At 34.6% G+C, this 21,342-nt stretch overlaps 2 protein-coding genes and 1 long non-coding RNA gene across 3 annotated transcripts; 1 reads left to right on the forward strand and 2 right to left on the reverse strand.

Annotated features, from left to right (window-relative positions):
- Nucleotides 1-5,972: 5,972 nt before the first annotated feature.
- On the reverse strand, nucleotides 5,973-6,787 carry LOC133679996 (uncharacterized). Its single transcript, XR_009836256.1, has 2 exons — nucleotides 6,363-6,787; nucleotides 5,973-6,274 (listed from the first exon to the last, which is right to left on the reverse strand). It is a non-coding gene; the product is annotated as an uncharacterized LOC133679996 (long non-coding RNA).
- Nucleotides 6,788-6,836: 49 nt separating this feature from the next.
- Nucleotides 6,837-10,363, forward strand: LOC133679995 (RNA-binding protein Y14-like). The gene is made up of 4 exons (XM_062102765.1): nucleotides 6,837-7,208; nucleotides 7,870-8,006; nucleotides 9,123-9,274; nucleotides 10,057-10,363. The coding sequence occupies exons 1-4, from the start codon at nucleotides 6,926-6,928 to the stop codon at nucleotides 10,100-10,102; spliced, it is 618 nt and encodes a 205-aa protein (XP_061958749.1). The 5' UTR covers nucleotides 6,837-6,925; the 3' UTR covers nucleotides 10,103-10,363.
- Nucleotides 10,364-11,022: 659 nt separating this feature from the next.
- Nucleotides 11,023-18,216, reverse strand: LOC133679993 (uncharacterized). The gene is made up of 10 exons (XM_062102764.1): nucleotides 16,837-18,216; nucleotides 15,964-16,094; nucleotides 15,764-15,826; nucleotides 15,532-15,621; nucleotides 15,103-15,268; nucleotides 14,732-14,921; nucleotides 13,030-13,862; nucleotides 12,087-12,701; nucleotides 11,917-11,982; nucleotides 11,023-11,435 (listed from the first exon to the last, which is right to left on the reverse strand). Exons 1-10 carry the CDS (start codon nucleotides 17,443-17,445, stop codon nucleotides 11,328-11,330), a joined length of 2,871 nt encoding a protein of 956 aa, XP_061958748.1. The 5' UTR covers nucleotides 17,446-18,216; the 3' UTR covers nucleotides 11,023-11,327.
- Nucleotides 18,217-21,342: the final 3,126 nt, after the last annotated feature.

The following is a 21,342-nucleotide window of genomic DNA, read 5'->3' on the forward strand; positions in this document are numbered from 1 at the left end:
ATAAAGTGTTTATAAGTAACGATTATTTTTGAAATTATTTTTTATTTAAAAATATATTAAAATAATATTTTTTTTATTTTTAAAATTATCTAAAAATACAAAAAAAAACACAAAAACAAAGAGTTACATGAGAAATGGTGTTTTCTTAATACCAGGCACTCTCTCCGTAAAATCCTCCACCCAGCCAACTTTAAAAGCCTTGTCCAGCAGCTTGCTAGCTGCAGTCCAACGTATCAACAAAACTTATCTCCAGCAAATACTACAAATGCAAGTTAAATAAAATTCAGCAGTTGCAATCATTTTAATAAAGTACGATTGTGCGATGTAAAATATAAGATAAGCTAATGAATTTTTTTTCTTCCAAAAATAGCAAAAACAACATCCTTACCGAGCAGACATCCCTGGACGAGGTGCTCTAGCAGTAGCAGCAATGGTTACCGCCTGCCTACGGATCCCAAACATTTTCCATTGAAGGAAAATGAAAGAAAAACGGCTGCTACACTTACAGCAGATGAAAAACAACGTACAGCTGATTATGGCCTTTTGTTAATCAGAAAATAGAAACTACATGAATGCAGTTTTGATTCTGGTGAGACAGAATTCGTAGCTAATCGATTTCTAGCTTCACAATAATGCAAGCTAGTAAATTGGTAGTTCTCTTGAAGAAGAGCTCGTCAGTTATCTCAAGAATGCCAGGTACTGCTGCCTAGAAACCAAAACATTATCGACAAGAGAATAAAATAAACAGATGACCCTTGCCATGTCCAAGATTAATTTGATTGGGGATTGAAAAAATCAACTCTGGAAGAAGTCTAGTCTATACACTGCAAACTTTTTTGAGCTATGGATGGCTATTTGTTGAGGTGAAGCAATGACTTGATGAATAGCATGCTGCAATGTCTAGCACTCTTAGCTGAAGTTTGCCAACAGCGATTCAATTATTTCTAAGATTTAGCTGTAGTCAAGAAATGTATCTCAACGTCCCTTGCCGCCCGCAACTGCTTCTCAGCAAATCTATGCGAAAGCTGGAAGAATCTTTATTTTTACAGCTTTCAACAGCAGAGACTGCAAATTGGATCATCCAGATCGATGCGCTACTGAACAGTTAGTAGCAAGTGATGACAGGGTCTGACATCGATTGTTTAGGTTGTTCTTCTATCTTGGGGGTCCTCAAAACAAATTCTATCGACACGAAAGGCAGCCTTTGTATGGTTGAAGTCTCGTTCAACTAGACAATATGTGATAAAGAAAGTCCATGAAAAACAAGAGTTCGGTATGCATTCACCATCCGTTTCAGCAGATGCCGTATAAACCTAAACCATAAAGGACTTGAACTCGATCGATCATGCAAAATACCCGAATGATTTTGGCCATTACTATTCCAGACTTACATTTAAATCCAAGCATTAATCTGTTTTGGTCAATGGCACTTTCCAATGCACTAACCTGGACGTCGAAGGTTGTAGTTCCTCCAAGAAATGTCCAAGAACTTTTTTTGCAACAACTTGAAAGGGAAGCGTAATGTCTAGCTCAGAGAGAGAAGAGCAATTAGGATTTAGATTTTCAATTAAAAAGGGTCTTAAACCAGGCCAGATTAGCTGGATTGATATTCAATTATAAACCTTCCTCGATCATATTAGACTCCAAGTAACAGGTTTTCAGAGTCAACCCGTCACGAATCAGGTTCCAGGCACCATGTTTTCTTAGCAAACCCTAACAAGTATATATGATCAAAATAATCTATCATATGCTAATTATTGTTAAGATGTTTTTTTTTTCTTTATTTAATGGCTTTTTACGTGCTTTTGGTTAGTTGTTGAATGAGCTCTCTCCTCTTACATTTCAAATTTAAATTTGAAAAAAAAAAAGGTATAAAGAAAGAGTTTTCTTAAATGCATTAAATACATGACATAATTTTAATGCATCAAATTTAATTCAAGAGAATCAATATCATAGAAAATCACTTATATGACATAAGTACATTAATATAAATATACAACATTAATAAGGATTCTCTTTTCTTTAAAGCATTATGAAAAAAAGGGTTTTCTTTGAAGAATATCTGAAATATATTATTGAATTAGATTATACCGAAATCAGAATTATAAAAAATAAACATTGAAAAATCATTAACATATTAGAATTATAAAAAAAATATATTAATTTAAGTATTTATTGAATGTGCATTCTTGTTTGTTTTTGTATTTTAACAGCGTTTTTTTTAAAAAATTATTTTAAATTTTTTTTTTACTTTAAATTAATAATTTTTTAATTTTTTTTTGCTTCAATAATTTTTTAATTTACTAATATTAAAAATAATTTTTAAAAATAAATATATTATTTTAATATATTTTAAAATAAAAAACAGCTATAATCATTATTTTTAAATAAAATTATAAAAATGATAGCATTTGAATTCCACCGGTACACGTGAAAGACTTGATCCAAGTCAAAGAAGGAGGAAGAAAAATCCATGGTCATAATCACATGAATAAACAATAGATTCATGTTTGATGTTCTTACAAAGAGACCAAAGTACAGGAACCACACTGGTCCTGTGTCTCTGTCGGTGAAAGACACGCGCCTGAAACAGCGCATGTGAGCACCCGTCCCTTGATGTTCCTTGAGACTGCACGCTCACCTGCTTTCGTTCTGACACAATCTCCCGTACGGTGCCATGCAGGACTTAAAACTAGATTCGCCATCTTCTCCTCTCCTCTCGGCACTCTTGGAATTACTTCTCTGCATCTCCGTCGTACAGTTCACATGCCTTTGGTGTACATACTCAGGAGTCAGGGTACTGTGCTGTATCCATACGGAGTACAGTATAAAGAAGGCTTTCCCACGGCCCCTCCCCTCCAGTCAAGGGGTCAATGATTGAGAGGTTCCTTTAATTGCCTTTTAAAAATCCATCTCACTTTAAAAATTATTAAATTAATATTATTTTAGTATTTTTCTATAATTATAATATACTAATATCAAGAAATAAAGAAATTTTAAAAAACACACTTTTTTGTTAGTTTCAAGTGTTATAATTAGAAGATGGAAATAAAATCAAGAAGAATAATGAGATTTAATATAAAAAAAAGAAATAAAGAAATGACATCTTAAAAAACTAGTATGTAAATTCCGAGATACACCAATTTAAAGAAAAAAAACTGATAGAATAATGTCAAAATCACATTAGTATTCAAGTTGAATATAAAAGATATTGTTCATGGATTGATATTATGAAATAACAACAGAGGGACTTTTTTAGTAGTGTATTTGGTATTTTAGTAGTTTTTATTGTTATATTTTGAAAAAATATTTTTAATTATAGTTTTTATAAAATACATACTTGATTAAAACTGTTGTGAAGTGAATATTTTAAAAATAAGTCTTCATGAATAAAAAATATATTATTTTAATTTTTACATAACTAGATTTTTAAAATTATATATAAAATAATGAAAACATAAGCTATTTAACTAATTAAATAGTTTTTTTTAATGAATGAGGAATAAACAAAAGCTATCGTAATAAACCTTCTTTAAGAGGTTCTTGAGAGCACAGTATAATCATGTTTTGTAAAAGTTTTGGTTTTTTTTTAATTTTAAATTAATGTTTTTAAATAGTTTTGATGTTCTAATATTAAAAATAAAATTTAAAAATATCAAAAATATTATTTTAATTTTTTTATAAATAAAAATTATTTTCAAAAATAACTTCTACCACAATTTCAAATAGTCATTAAACACATTAAATGCATAAGGACTCGACAAACATTTTCCCTACAATAATTCTTAAGACTTATTTGTTTTTTACGTTGTTTTCTTAATTTTTGAATTTTTTTTATTAAAATTAATTTTTATTTGATATTTTTACATTGTTCTGATATTTGTATTAAAAATAATTTTTAAAATTAAAAAAATATTATTTTTATATATATTGTAATAAAAAACATTACAAAAAAACAACAATTATTAAATTTCATATCGATACCTCTCTCTAGCCTGTGGCTACGGGTTCTTTTTCTTTGTCCTTGGCAGCATCATGGCCACTGGCCAACTTGCTGTATCTGGAAGAAATTGGCGATACCCATAAAATAATTCAATCTGGGTTGTCTTTATTAAGTGGGTCCATTTCTTTTATTTTGTACTGTGAGTATTTGGTAGCTTGGTAGCTGTGGCTTTTAAATGCATTTTAAAATTGAGATTCATTTAAAATATATTAAATTGTTATTTTTTTAAATTTTAATGTATTAATATTAAAAATAAAAAAATATTTTAATATAATTTTAAAAAATATAATTTGAAACCAGCCCGACCTAGAGAATGAGTGGATCTCAATCCAAATTTTGAAAGTTGGGTGCACGGAGGAAGAAATGGGCTATTTATTCAAGTGGATCACTTCCCTTTAGAAAGAACACTTGTTTTCCTTTCCCCACACCATTACCCTAGAAAACAATCTAAAATGGGCACAGATCTAAAATTGGTTTATTGAATTTTTTTTTCATGGAATAAAAGACTGACTATCTAGGTCGAGACCCGAGTATCAACAGGGACTCTAGCTTGAGAAATCTTTTCCAAGGAAGAGAGACTACCTAGGCCAGATAGCTTCCAGAGTGTTTTTCAGAAGGATGCAACGTTTTTCTGTTAGACATGAAGGAATCTGTCTTCTTGCTCGGAAGCGATAAAATTCGAAGAAGACACTTGTGGCCGACGCAAATCCAACCTCGATAGACATAATTTTTCTCCCTTTAGCATGATGCCCTTCATGAATTCTTGTCCTCCTTTCCCTGCTTTACAAACGTGATTAGCAATTCGGAGGACTTGAATCAACCTCGCCTGTGTGTGAGCTGTCAAATTATCAGCGTAGAAGACTCTTTTTTTTTTTTTTTAAATATTTTTAAATTATTTTGATGTTGCTCTGATATTAAAAATATATCTACTAATAACCGAGCTGATCTGGAAGAGCTCAAACACTCACATCCCCACCCCTAAGGGAATTAAAAAACGAAATTCTTTTTTGTTTATAGGAAATCGATCAGTCCATGCTGCTATAAAATTAAATGTTCTATTTTGTTGCCTCCAAAGAGCTCTCTTCGAGACTCTCTCTCTCTCTCTCTGTGCTTCTTCTCTCGATATCTTGTCTCTATTTTCAAATGTATCTAGTGAAAATGGCTTCCAAGTCTTGACTCCTTGACTATACATGAAACTCTGTGCAACCTAGAAGTGAAGAGTTGTCAAACAATGGCTCAAGTTTCTAGTGTTTTGACTTCACCAAATTCTGGCATAACCATTTTCCTGTTTTATCATCCAGGCAAACCTTGATCTCCTAGTCACAGGGTAAATTACTTGTATGGTATCCCTGCTGCAGGTGGATGAGAACTTACCACTTATTCTGGATTTCATCACATTCTCTTCTTAATGGGACATCCTTTTTTCTAGCTTTGTTTTCTAGGGTTTCAGAAGAAAGCCGTGATCAACCGGAAACCAGAAGTGGTGGCAGATTCTTATAATTCACAAACTTAATACAATGTTACCTGTAACTTCAAACATCACAAATTATGAAAAAACATGAGGAGATTTCAAGAGAATGCGATGCTTCATCATTCTTAACTAAAAATATAAGGAATACATTATTTATGTACCAGTCCCACCTTCTCGTCAGTTGTATTACTTTGAGGTTTGTACTGAAGTGGGGTGTTCATGGTGTCGTTGTTTTTTAAATATTTTTTTGGTTAAAAAATATATTAGAATAATATTTATTTATTTATTTTTAATATCAAAACAATCTAAAAATTAAAAAAAAAAAACAATTCAGTAATTCTCCATTTTGACAGCACTCCCAAACAGAGGTGAAGAAGATTCAGCATTTATCCAGAAAAACTAACTTTACTCTCTCAAAACACAAGACTTTGCGCCGAAACTCATCCAGTTTACAATCAAAACTCACTTATAAGAAAATTTAATTTAGAGCACTCTAAATTATAGTAGTAATTATGAAATCAATAAGCTCCACCGCAGAGGTTTCTACGAGAAATATCCAACCAAACATCACAAGGGTTTGAGAAGACATCAAGAAATTACAAAGGGCAAGCTCATTGCCCACTGCTAAATAAAAACAAGGGCTGAAAAGTTAAAATAATGTCACGCGATACCTATTCAGACAAGCTTTCATTGCTTGATGGGAGTCTTACGCATGTTTGAACATCTTCATGCTAAGCCAATGAAAATACACAGCACTGACCAGGATAGGAAGTGTCAAGGGCACCAAGAAGCAGTAATACCTGTTGTTATTAAACAAATTAAGACCAGTTTAGATTTAAGAAAAAGAAAACGAAAAAAAGCCAAACGCAGCAGCTAAGTAAAACTCACCTGTCGTTTTGAATGGCAGAGATGATAGGATTGTCTGATAATGGAAGAAGCTTCGATATCACTGCCGCGAATAGAAATCCCACAAAGGAAACGGAACCCATCAAGATAAACAGCCATCCTCTAAACGTTGCCGTTTCGCTTAATCTCATTCGAGAAAAAACCATTTCTCTCTTTGGAACCAGTTGTGGAGGCGCTAAGGAGACGGTCGGGGAGAGGGACAATTCCGGAAAATAAAAATGTAAAATTTATCTTCGGGTCGGGTATGTAGGAAAACAAATCGGAACCCGTGATTTAGCAAATGTGTTTAATTAATACCGTAGTGTCTCTAGTTTAATATAATTTAATGAATTTTCTGAAAAAAACACAAAAATATTCATTGTTTTTTAATGAAAAATACCGTTTTAAACACGTTAACAAACGGCATGTAAGGCCCAAACCCAAAGCCCGTTTAAGAAAGTAACACTCAGCCATAAATAACTAACACTGAAAAATTCCCAAAATTCCAGAGAGGGAAACAGAACAAAGCACCCACAATTTCTAGAGCGATAAACCAATCAATAATAATGGCAAATACGGAGGCAGAAGCGGTGGATTTTGAGCCAGAGGACGATGATTTGATGGACGAAGACGGTGCCGTCGACGTTGACGCCTCCTCCTCGCCGCGAGCTCCACTTCCGAAGTTAAAGTCGGCTATTACCGGAGGCAGCGCGTCTCCTTCACTCTCCGCTCCTAAAAAGACTAAAGGCCGTGGATTTAGAGAAGAGGTTGATACTGAGAGACAGAGCCGATTCTCCGGTCGTGGATTTGATTCCCTCGGTTCTGATGGTGGGCCTGGCCCCCAGCGATGTGAGTGAAACTTAAACCCTAGATACTTTTAGCTTGTTTGAATTCTAGGGGATTAGAGTTAATTGAAAGTAAAAAAAAAAACAATATTAGGGTTTTGATTGGTTTTGTGATTTATGAGGTGCTTAACTGTGAATTGATGTGGTTAATTACTTTCTTTTCACTCTTATTATTGAAAATTTAAGATGGAATGTGCTGTTTTTTTTCTGTATATGTGATGCAATTAAACAAATAAAATAAAATAGTGAAACTTTTGTTTGAAATTAGGGGAATATGGCATCGAGTCTTAAATAATACTAGAGACTGCTCATGTAAACTAGCTCTACATTGGGTGGAAAAAATCCCACATTGTGCTAGAATGGTTTACTTGCGTGGGGATCCTCCAAAACTAAACTATCTTGTTGGTTTGTTTTGGAATAATTTTATTGGTTAGAGTACAAATCTATTGGATCAGTTGCCATTGTTATTTAAAAAACAGTACCCCGTTATTCTTAGTCATTTCATGAAGCCATTTGTGAATGATCCTGGTGCTTTGAAGGTTCTTATAGCTTGAACAAATAATGTTTTGTTCTTGCTAGCTGATCTCTGTTATCATTTGTTTAAAAAGCAGTTTCTTTTTGTTCCGAAACTTGTGGTGGATGTTAATTGTTCCATCTATTTGCAGCTGTTGAAGGATGGATAATTTTGGTGAGTGGAGTTCACGAGGAAGCACAAGATGATCATTTGCAAGAAGCTTTTGGTGAGTTTGGAGAAATAAAGAATTTGCATTTGAATCTTGATCGCCGCACCGGTTTTGTTAAGGTAAGCAAAACCTTTCCTTTTTTTAAATCTTTTTTGTAGTTGGTTGGTTCTTTTGTTAAGTTGGGAGGCCATATCAGTGAAAACCATTGTTAGATTGGAATTCAAAACACAGAGATCAATCTTATTACAAGTCCCTGTGCTTCACTGATTTTTGGTTTGGATCATTTGTTCCAAAAATTTTCACATTTCAATTGGAACTCAAATCTAGTGATTCAAAATAGCACACAGCAATCTCACTTTTCTTAAAGTATAAACTGTGGATTGAATCTTTAATTGTTATGATTATAGGCATCTTCTAAAAAAAAATCATCTCTATTCAATTTGCAAGTTAATGGATGCTGAGATACTAGCTGTGGCAGCTCAGATTTTTTTAGTTTTCATTCTGAAATGGTGTTACATGCTGCATGACTGTATCATTGATCCTTGATTGTCGAAAATGATCTACCCTTGACTCCACTTAAATTGTGTACTATTTTTATATTTCCACCTGCTTTATTTGCAACTTGCTCGAAAGGTTGTGTATAATGCTGGGCTTTTTTTTTTTTTTTGTGAGGAACTGAAACTGTAGTGGTTTTGATAATGCTTGACTGTCTTTAACTGCTTTCATTCATGTTAACTCATGTGTGTGGATAGTATTACGTATATGTGCTCACCCAGGAGAGAGAGTATTGATATATAGGATTTTTTTTGGTACTGGTTGCTCTGGTGGTTATGCATATGTACACAAAGCATGATTGCATAATCTTTGACGTGAAGGAAATTTGGCAACTTTTCAGTTCCAAAATTTTGAAAGCAGCTAATGTTTATTTACTCATTCCACACAAAACAAAAAATCATAACATTTGACATGTATGGAGCCACATGTAATTCTGATAATTGTATAGCATGGTATTGATTCAATTGGGTTTTGAGGTGGCCAAATTCAGCACTAATGTACTATATCATTTTGCAGTCCTTGGCCCTCACAAAGCTTTATTTCTTGATCATGAATGTGATTTCATGCCTTTTATTGTGGTCATGACAATTAACAATAACATTGGCCTGTTGTTTTTGTTGAAAATTAAGAAGCAAGTATTCTTTCATTAAGTTAATGCATAATACCTTTTGTTTTGCAAGGGCTATGCGCTGATAGAATATGAGAATTTTGAGCAAGCAGAGAATGCAATAGCTTCAATGAACGGGGGAACATTGCTTGAACAGGTTATCAATGTTGATTGGGCCTTCAGCAATGGTCCCAGCAATTGGGCCTTAAAGAGAAAGAATATGAGGTTTGTCTCTATGCATTACTTTCATAAAGTGAAAAATTATTTGATGTCATATATTATTACATAGAGAGGATGTCAGTGTTATTACATAGAAGTCTCCTCCGAAATGATCAAAGTTACTCTAGAAGTTTGAAAAACATTTTAATAACTCGGGTCTTCTAACTCTGTAAATTTCTTCAGTGGGAGTTTTAAATTGTCTCAACCTGCCTGTCGTCTGTCAAGGAAAAACTCTGGCTATTAATGACAGATTTCTAGGAATTGTTGTATGACCAGACTACCCTCAATCCTAGTCAAATTCAAGGTGCTGTTTATATTTGGTGAAAGAACATGTAGTGCTCTTCAGCTGGATAAAACTTTTATAGAGTGGTTTTAGATAATACAGTGAAATTCACACTGCTTCTAACTACATGGCATTAAGCTCAGACTTGGGTGAATTGAAAAGGGAAGTGGTGGTTTTGACGTGGATTTTCTTATAAAATAGTCCAGGTGTTTTTAAGGGGCTTATAAGCTTCACCTTGCTTCTTCATGCTCTTTACTTGTTTGACTTTTTGAACAGTTTAATTGAGATAGTACATGCCTGTGTGCGATGTTGTTTCATCTCCTTGGGGATGTGCTGTCCATTACTATTATATGACTTCCCATCAAATTCTAGATAAGTGATAGTATCTTCTTGATGCATGACGCTGTCCTCTTTGACTATATATGAGTTGCTTCAAATCTGAGTTAGATCTTTCTTTAGTTGTGTTAGCTGGGAATATAACTTGTTATCTTTCAAATTTTTGCAGACCTGGACGAACACATCGCTCAAGGAGTCCTAGGAGGAGATACTAATGGGTTGAGATTTCTGTCATGAAGGTGTATGATTTTGCTTTGAGGCATTTTCTACTTAGTTATCATGGAAGATCGTGGTTGATTCTTGTCTTCATTGGGTTTATGAATTGATCATCTGTTTGTTGGGAATCCCTCCAGTTTCTCCCCTTTTGTTGAATGGATTTACACTAATTTCTAAGTTTAGTAATCACTGTGTATTTGACTCTGATTTTGTACTAATCTTTAAGTTTAGTAATCTGGTTTATTTGGGTGCTTAAGATATATTCAGTTCTGAGATTTTTGCGAGGCTTTTAAGTTCCATTAAGAACGTTGCTCAAGCGAGGCTTCAGTTAGTTTATTTGGCTTTGGAGTCCAAAGATTTTTCCAGTGCTACATGGCCGAATTTGGTTACTGATTTGGGTTCCAGAGCAAGTGGTGTTTACCTGGCAAGGAATTCCAATATTCTTGTATGCTCAAACATTAGCATTCAGCAATTCTGTACACAGTGATACTCGGAAGCCATCCCTGCTGTTATTCTCCAACAAAATTATGTTTAACAGCTGTATTGCTATGATTTGTTTGGGATTACGGTGTGGTGTGGTTGTGTATTTTTGTATGGGATCTATAAAAAAAAGCAAAAAAATAAAATATATTTTTAGTTTTTAGTAAGATGAGATTTACAACACGCTCGTGTATGCTTTGATAAATCCCCCTTGTTCACGCAACGAATGGACTGGAGCTTCTATGAAGGTATTGACGATGGTGTCATCATAAGCTCAACCAAACAAATATTTCCCCGAGCAGAGATGAACTACTTCGTCGTTGTGATATCATTATTAATCTCCACTTTATGATGAATTTTAGTGGAGGTACGTGTACCAAGAGGAAGAAAGCCCCCAACGTACCTTGCTTGCTTGTTTGCCTGTCAGTCAAGAATAAAATTATCAGCAAATTACCACATCTATAGGATACCATGTCATTTCAATGATATTATAATGAGGGGTTGATGAGCATGTTCTCAGCTTTCCTCTGAATTCCTCCACTGTACAAACAGTCATATTAGAAATTCTGCTCCTGATGATTCTCTACTCTAATTCCAGTTCCTGCTCTCCCACAGCAAGCGAAAAGAAGGTCCGATATTTCTTACTTTCTCTTCTTTGTTAAATGTACAAAATTCGTGTACTTGTAGTAGCTGATCTATACATGTATGTTTCTGACATGTTCTTCTGTATGTTGTATGTTTTCCTCAAGAAGCCACAGCCGTCCAATAATTGGCCATGCACAAGGATGTTGGAGTGCCAATAGTGCGTGACCATACCCACTGTGTGCCCTCCACTCTTCGCATCTCTGCCAACTGCCACAAGTATTAACGTGAGCACCATTCTCATTTTTATATCCCTTTTAAGTTTATGTTAGCTTGGAAAAATGTTTCAGATTAGAAGCTTGCAGCCACTAGAATTTTAGAAAAGGAATGAAAGAACAATCCTGTCCTTTTTTAGATTATAGTTAAAGACCGATTCGGTTCTTAATGCATAAATTGCACATAGAAAGTAATCAATAGCTCAACTTTTAACTTCCTGAATAAAATTTCTAATAAGTTTGTTGTCAAGAGTGTTAGACTGTTTCCTAGAAAACATTTGCTGACATGTATAATGTGTTTAGCTTCTATGAAAATGTTCATGTAGTTTTCAAGTTTTAGTCCAACTCCATTTTCTTGGTCTGTTTATGTGAAACTTGCAGCTCTTTCTTTGTGAATTAGGATAAACCCTACATCTCAAGTTTACTTATGTTCATTATTAGAAATCAGAGACTGTAAATGAACAAGTGTTCCTTACTCTTCTATCCTTGAGCTCGAAGATAATTGAATCATCAGAAAATGGGATTGGCCTTGTTGGTGCCACCTGTGAATGTTCAAAACACTCATCATTGATTTCTAATGCTGTCCAGCATCCAGTTGGTATATGAATTTTTTAAAAAAAAAGGGGGGAAAGATTCTTATACCAACCTTTGGGTCACAGTTTCTATTATAATCACTATACTTATCTGCAACATTCTCCAAGCTAGCTGCAAAATCTTTATCCATGCAAACTTCTTCATTATCATCATTTCCACCCTCTTGTGTTTGATCTTCGTTCATTAATTTTCCCACATATGGGAAGCCACAGTTTTTCCATCTCCATGTCATTTTGTCCATATACCTAACGTACACTTTTCCATCTGAACCAATAAGAAAAAGTTGATTACCTTCAAAGCATGGGCTAGGGGAAGTGATCAGGGTTACACCTTTATTAGGTGTTCCATGTTCAATCCAATTCCATCCAACACCGGTATTCCAATGATATTCAACCAGTCCACCATCTTCTGAAAGCATAAATAGTGAGCCTGTAAGTGATTGTGATGATGCCCTCATAGCAGTTCCAGGCAATCTTGATAAAATCAAATGTTGCGACTGATAATGCATATGCCACAATTCAGTCACTTTGTTATACTGGTATAGCTTTCCATTCCTTCCGATGACAAACACTATGTTGTCCCGGAACAGCTCCTGATCAACAATACTTGCAACTTTGGTATTTGGAGGGTTTTGACAATCTTTCCATTTGAATTTCCTCAGGGCAACCTGCACAGAAACTTGATTAAATGATCAGCAATGAGCTGCTTTACAAGTCTGGGAAAATCACAGAAGTACCTTTTCTGCTGTGGCTTTCTAGCCTTCAGTAGGAGTTTAAAGTAACATTTCAGAATATTTGTTTCTATCAATCAGTAATGTTTCTTGGTTGCCAGATCACATGAAATACTTGTATGGATGGTGATGATGCAATGACATAATGAAAAATTAAGTGAATCAGAAGTAGGAAAAGAAATTCTCTGATGCTTTTAATCTTTTGTACACATTGGAGTTGTATACCAATAGAAATAATCTGGTTTATTTGATTCCTGCTACTTACTGTGAACTGCAGTAGTCTTCCATTTTTGCTCACTAAGAAGATTGCATCTTCTTCTGTAACTTTCAGAGCTTTACCTGGAATCCCATCCCATGGAGGGCCTCCGATAACATGTCCGAGATTCCTCATGGCAGTGCAATTCACCCATGCTAGCCCCTCACCGCTTCTTTCTCTTATAAGTAGACTCCCATAAATGTCTACCAAAAACAGACTTCCATTGTAGTTTCCAAGGGCACCTTTCATTGGTGTTGGGTGGTCATGCCTTAGCCAAAGCCATAAATTTTCAGCATAAATATATTCAAAAGTCAAACCACCATCAGTAATAAGGAAAAATGATTTGCCTCCATGCATCATTCGCAGACGAAAGTTAGTGTTGATCCAATTATCTGGGAATCTATATTCTTTCGAAACTTTCTTTGGTCCATTAGCACCTGCAAATAGGTAATCTTGTTGTGCTTGGCTTCCCTTTCGCCTTCTTGCCATTGATCTTGTAATTCCTTGATCATTTGACTCATCTTTAATGCCTTCAAGACAGTTCATCGGTCCACGTTCTTCTCTGCAATACTCAGCATTCCACCCTTCAGTCTCTGGGGCATCTAATATTGACCATACATATTTAATTGATATCTTTTTTTGGAGATTGACTTGATGGTTCGGCCCTGTGTTTTCTCCACCTAGTCCAGGTAGATGCAATTCTGCAAGTCTACCATCATGCAGTGCGAAAACTATTCTGCCAACTTGGACTTGTAACCCAGAAATTCCACTCGCAACTTTTGCATGCGGGGGATGCGTATGACTCGACCATGCTTCAGGAATTTGGTTTCCCTGATCAGTGCCTGGCTTCAAGAGAAAAGGTTAGGTCTGACTTAACAATGATTTAGCTACAAACAGCAAACATGTTCAATGGCACACAAAGGTGCAAATCAGTCAAAAACCATGGCTTTCATCTTATTGAATTATTTAAAAATCCACAATCTACCATAATTTCTTTAAGAAATGGTTCCAAAAACAAAACATCTGTGATTTTTGTTCTTCCAAAATTTCTTTACTAGGCATTGTGAAAGCTATTAATCTCATTGAAGAAGCAGTGCAGAAGAACAACCTATTTTCAATGCTACTTCTATTGGTTTTATTACTAGCTAGATGCATTTCTCTATTGTGCCAACTTTTCAAATATACCAAGAGCTTTGAACGAAGAATGAATTTCAATTCCATGAGAATCTTAATGGGCAACCAGAGGAATTATATGTTATTCCTGTTTTTCACCAGCCAGTCATGACACATGGAATTCCCTAGGAGTTTCAAAAGTTGCCCTTTCCCTTCCCTGAAAAGGTTATTTGTCCAGTCCTTTGATGAACCGCCTTAACTGTTCTAAGGGGGAGACAAAGCCTACTTCCAGAATTAGGATTAGGGATTTAAAATATATAAACTGGTTACTTGATTTCAACTCAATGGAACAGCATTCTCTGATGGCTTCCCAGAGGATGCATTTTCCTTGGTTTTCCATATGCGAGTCTCAGAGTAGTGAATTGGATATATACGAGTGAAAACCAGAAAAACCATACTTGGTTGTCTTTGTTATGTGACTGTCCTTCATTGAGTCTATAAAGGAATCTCATTAGAAAGCATAAGAAGAAGAAGAAGAATAGCGAAAAGCCTCACCATTTTGAGATTGAAAACAGTTTATAGTAACTGCTTCACTCACCTGACTGTTTTGATATTCGATACTCAAAAACCGATCCAGAGGATGTGGTGAAAAATAATGAGAAGAAGTTTTCATTCGTCTCATCTTGTAGACCTGGTGTGATAGATGTCAACTGATGATCTTTGGGACTTCCATGGACTATCCATTTCCACTTCCTTTGGTTCAATCGTCTCTCTACCAATTTACCACCCTGGAAATACAGAATACATTGTGAGTAGAGGCCAGGCAATCGTTTAGCTTCCTTGGAAACAAGAAGATATTCATAATACTTCTGCTGTGCACATTGTTCCCCCTATTTGGTTTACCTTTTTTTTTTTTATCACTTTCTGTTGTCTGTGTGTTTGTGCGCATTATATTTACAAATATGGTACCTTAGTTAAAAGAAAAATAGAGATGGAGTAGTCTCCACTCAAGCCATGTAGCGTGCATCCCATCGATGGCATCAGAGAAGCATCTTCTACTTTCCCTTCTGTCCATATATGCTTCTTCCATGATGGTTTTGACCTCCTATCGTATTCGTAGAGATCACCTGTAGAACTGCTTTGCAGCACACATTTTTTTCTTTTTCAAATGGCAAAGAAGATAATAGCCTAGAACCAATGAGACAGCTTAGCCACAAAGCATGGCTTGGTTGGGACATTGTCCTACACAGAATATCTGATTATAACTACTGGCAACTTCACATTTAATTTGATGTTTGCCGGTACACTTCTCAATTAGATATACTTTGTGGTAGCCCTTCCAAAAAGGTTATTACTGATTTCTTTTAATTTGAGTTGTTGATTTGAGATAGATCTAACCTTACGGTATATACTACTTCTGGTCTAATAGTAGCAACAGCAGCAATTGCTGCAACATCTGCACCAGGTGGTCGCCCGTGATTTTCCCATCTGTTCTATGTTTACAGCATAAACTTCGTTAATATTAGAGTCTCCCCATCAGAATCTACTCTGTAAGCAGAGATTAAAATTCAAAAACAATAAAACTAGTTGTAGTTAAGACAGCTTTTAGTTTTAGAAATTCTAGTTTTACCTTGGAGGTTCTGCCTCACTAAGTTCTAATAACGAGCCATTCTTTGAGCAGAAATAAATTGTCCTGGCAAATAATGCAGTGAAAGCAAGGAGTTAATTACTACATTTGCTGCAGTAAAGGAACGTGATTACGCTGTTTCAGACTCTTGGTATGTATAATTCACTGAATAGAAGGTCTTGAAACTGAAGTGATGCACTCACAACCCATCATGTGAAATGACGCCTGACTTTATTGGGATCGATGAACTTTGTCCTGCTTCTTTATTTGTGCTTTCATCGAGAGTAGGTGTGAACTCTGTCCAAATTGGCTGTGAGCGCTCACTGAGTCTCATCTGGAAAGGAGAAAAAATGATCCAACACATGAAACAGTAGTGCATTTGACAGTTATAGTGATCAGCAAATCCATTTTTATCAAGCAGGCATCAAAGTCAAAGCACGCTTGACCATCAAATTCAGAGCACTCCCTGATTGTTAGCACATATGTCCTGAAGTGGAAGAACTAGTTTTGGTTTCGATTGAACAGTATTAACTAATACGAGAAAATTGCTCATGCATGAAGAAAATCATGGGACCATTGCACAAGCAACTTCAAAGACAAAACATGTGTTAGAGCTAATTAACATAGAGCCAGCCCAGTTTATGCAAAAGTGCCATGCCTGAATGCTTGACTTGAGTTGTGACATGGTTACACACTTAAACTGATTACAAGTGCTTGTATAACACAGATTGCAGATTTGATGGTAGCTAGAAAAAAAGTATGTATAACTTTCCTGATTGAATCCAGTACTACTGGAAGACAAAAGGCTCTTGCAACTACTATGCAATCAAGGTTTGCAGGTCTGATAGTAGTAATTAGCAAACATTTCTGCCTCGCCAAACTAAAACTTGTAGAAACAGGATAGGTAGATATAAAATAAAGGAGCAAAATATAGATGATCTTAGAAGTAATTGAAACCACGAGCTTTTTTTGAATTAAGATAGATAACTGCAAAGATGCCTCATATTATATATGGTTTCTTCCATGATCATATAGACAAGACAGCAACTTTTATGAGCTGAAAAAAAGACTAGTACCTGAAATAGGATTCCTGATTCTGATAGAGCAAGAATACTTTGATTGACAATAAAGATACAGATTGCATGACCAACCAATACTGGTAGATCATGGGGTGCTATCACCCACTGGACTCCATTCCAGAACCTCTCATAGATAGACCCACTTTCACCAGTTACCCAAATGGATGACTCAGACATTTTGGTCAAAGAAATCCTCTTCCTCAATGGCAGAACAATCTCAGAATTCTGTTCTTTTCCTCCATCCCCATCCTTCCTTTTCAGACTCCCAGTTTTCTTGGTAACGTCATTTTGTCTTTCTAACTGCTCTTCTGCATCTCTTGTAACCGGATGAATTGAACCAACGTTAGTGCAGTTGTCATTAACACAAGAGACAAGGTCATATGGCAGTTCCACTTCAACCCATGTTTTCGATTGCCCTTGGAACTCCCAGAAACGATCAGTTTTCTGCTCAAATTTTCTATTATTTTGTGGAGCATAGTTATGTGGGCACCAAGAATAAGAGCCAAAGCTCGATGTCAAGAGGACCAAGATGAGAAATATTAAATGAAACAAAGGCATAGTGGCATGGGAGAATCTGGTGATAATAAGGCCAGAATCCAGATGCATACACACAGAAAGACTTGGAAACTAAGACCTGCAGGGGGTGTCAAGTACAACTTAGTTTGGTTTTTTATACCCCTTGTGGTGCCCCATATAGTGTCATAACAAGAGAAAGGCCACAGGAAACTACTAGAAGGACTTGACCATCATTTTTGGAAAAAACTAGGAGCTCTTTTCATGGCCTTCTCAGCAGGACTATGGTAAATCCAGAGGGAAGGTTGTGGGTGTCCATACATGGGAGAGAGGTTAGTTAACATTGACAGCGTAGTTTTTCTTAGGTTTTAACAAACTCTTCATTTATCATCTCTCTGTGGTTAGAATAATTAAGGCGGTGATTATGTCTTTTGGTGGGGTTGCTGAGCTTGCTTACTTTGTAAAGCTGTGACCGTGCTTCACATTTCTTAGCAGCTAGTAATGATCTTCTCACCCAATTCATGACTTTGTGACTCTGGGCCAAGTTTCTATTTAATTATACGATGCTCTGCAAACGGTAAAAAGAAATAAAATGTTTTTGTGGAGAATTCTTTCTGCTTTTCTAAAGTTACTCCTTTATATCAAAGTAGCTGCACTACTCGCACTGCATTACATGTTGCATATGCCAAAAGCTTGATAAAATGGAAGGATGATTATGGCCATCCAGTTGGTGGTGGTGGTGGTGGTGGTGGTTGGCATACCAGATGTAATTTCATGGGTCACTCGATTTCTTTGAGTAGACTTGTGAACATGTTTTTTCCAGGCAAACCCTCTCCCCCTTTTTCAACACTGATTGAAGCTAAATTCTAAAGAGATGAGGTAAGAAGATGCCATCGATTTTTTCCTGGGAGTCATTATGGCTTTGAAAGAGACACCCCCACCGTAGTGGCAAGCTGTGGAATTTATAACTCTCTTTTTTACAATTTTATTTTTTTAGTCAAAACTGTCTTTTCTCGTTCATGTGATTTTGTTTTTATTTTGACAATATCAAGTCTTTTTTATTATTAATAATATATTTAATTAAATAAAAAACTAACGGTGACTAAAAAATATGCATAAAAATTCTAATGACTTGAATATAAATGAAAAAATGCGTTTTTTTCAAAAAAAAACTCATTTTCCTTATTCATGCATTTTTTTTATTTTGATGAAATGTTTTTTTATTAGAAGCATTATTTTTTAAATAAAAGTTATTATGACTGTGAATTCAAATTTCAATAAAAAAATAAAATAAAACTATGAGTCAGTGATTTTTAAGCACCTGGATGAATAAATATAAGAATAATAAATCTAAAAAATTATATGAAAAAAAATAAAAAACAAGAAATAAATGTTCTATTCTTAATGAGTATTAATGAGAAAATAAAAAGAAAAAACAATCAATTTTTGTTGTATGATTGAAGGGCCTTCCTGGGGCCCGCAGAAGACTGTGATTTGTGAGGTCTTCGGGATGGAGTAAAACACGTGTGGTTCTACTGATAATTGGAATCTCCGTGTCGGCCACGTCTAAGAATCTGCAAGGACAGGAGGCTTGCGCTTTCGATAATAATTATTCTAACGTGTTCATATTAAAAAAAAAAAAAAAAACAAACTTAAAATCTGCATGGTGGGTTTTCTACAGTATCGCTCATTAATTCACTGGTAAAATAGTAATTAACTTTTTCCAAGTGGTGGTGGAAGGCTGACAGGGCTTCCTATTTTACACCCACTATAACTATCGGAGTAGGCTTTATGGCTGAATTGCCGTGGAGCCGGGGGCTGAATTCCTGAGGTGTTTTTGGATAGCATGTGTGATCGATACGTCGTCGTCTTGGAATTTAAAACTTGTAAAGAAGTCATTTTTTTACCGTTTTACGTAATTTTTTTTAAAAGGGAAAATCTTAAGTTTAGTCCCCAATCTATAACCAATATTTTAATCGAGTTTCGTGCAAGAACATTAGAAGAGACTTGCGTGCAAGAACATTGCTAATATTTGGTGGAAAAATGAGAAAATAAAAAATAAACTAATGTGATCCGACACATTAAAACCATAATAATTTACTTTTATGTTTAATCTTGAGAGAAAGAAAGAACAAGATCTTGAGTTTTCATGGAGTGTTCGAATGATTATTTTCCCTCTCCCTCGTGTTGAATTTATGTGAATGAGGACGATTACGAAGGTGGAGGCAGAAACTAATACAAAATATTTGACTTTACTTGGAAATGGAGGTAGGTAGGGCATTCTTTGGCCCCATGAATCTGCGCACCTGGGTTTATATATAAAAACATAAAGGCAGGTAGAGCCTCCTTTGACCCCATGGATCTCCGTACCCGGGTTTATATATATAAAAATAACGTGCTATATTTACAATTTCTTTCAGCACACATCTACAACAATCTGTATAGTTTTTGACTTTTTTCTCTTCAAGATTACTTCGATTAAATTTATTTGATTAATATAAGATATTGTATTTTTTATATCCTGTATACTATATACTTAATGGAGATTGATCATGAGATAAAATAAACATCTATAATATAATTTAACTGAAGTTAAATAAATAGTCTGTCATGAGTTTTTTAAATTTAAATTATTATATTAAATTTAATAATAATATTAAAAAATTTATAACAACCTAAATATTATTTTTTTACTTCCCAAATTTTTTTTCTTCCAAGCTGCTGCAGCAATATACCAGTGCAATAAACGTGGGCCTGGGCCGCAGCCTCCCTTCATCAAATGGGAGGTTAATATTAGCTTTGTGGGATATAATGATTTATTTTCTACTACGATAATGGTTAATACTGAGTTTATTATTTATTTCTTTACACGTGGAATAATACAAATATTAATTTTATAAAATCCTAGATAAAGCTCTTCTCAAATTAAATATTTATTATGTATGATATTTAACAGGTTAAACCATTATAAATTAGAATAAAAGCATAGAAAGATAACAATAAATTATTAACTCGTAGATAAAGTATTAAAAGAAATTATTTGTTTTGACGGTTTATCTGGCTTAAAAGAAATGGGATTTGTTTGATGGTGGCGGCGGCGGCGGCGGCGGCACAATTTCAAAAAAAGCTCCATTCTATTGAGCCCATGTTTCTAGATTGTAAGCTTGCTTTTAGCTCCGAGCTTATGAGCGAGCCCTTGTTCTTATAGTCCAAGATTAGTTTCTCGAGACCCTCCTCCGCCAGGTTTTTGGAAGCTTAATGTTCCCCAGGTAATCTGGGTAAAGCAAGGCAGCGCAGCATCATCATCATGGTTTCTCTAGATGGTCGGATCTCAGGTTTTTCTGCCATTATTTTGTTGGAAATAATAAAGAATATTTCAAAATATTTATATTTTATATTGAAAAAACACAACTATTTTTGTGAACATAAAATATATAATTAAATTTTTATCTCACATTAAAAAAATAAAATTTTTATCTAATATTTATATAATGAACTTTGATATGAGATAATAACAAATAAAAACACATAGTGTACTCGCATGTATAAAGTTAAGCCAAGTAAAAGAAAAACCTTTGATTGTCTCCCTTTGCACGAGACAATGCTTGTACTTTATAAACCATTTGTCTTTGGTAATAATTTATTTTTGACCCTTAAACAGAAATTATATTTTTTAAATACTTGGAATTAATTTTCTAATAATTATAAAATCCTAACAGTTTTTTTATTTTAAAATTTATTTAAAAGTCATAACTCTTTAATTCTTTAATAGTTTTTTTTATTTTTTGAACTGTTAATTTCAACAACTCTTTAATTCTCTAATTTATTTTCTACATGGTTGTTACATGCTAGCAATTAACCTATATATACCATGCAATTTTACACTAAAAAAATATCGAAAGTTATAGTATTTTTTTGTGTTTACAAAATTTACTAGTATTTATTTTGTCATTTCTAGTCCAGTTGTTTCTATGTCTCTCATTCTAGAGG

Source organism: Populus nigra, chromosome 19 (genome assembly GCF_951802175.1).
Source record: "Populus nigra chromosome 19, ddPopNigr1.1, whole genome shotgun sequence".
Lineage (NCBI taxonomy): Eukaryota > Viridiplantae > Streptophyta > Magnoliopsida > Malpighiales > Salicaceae > Populus > Populus nigra.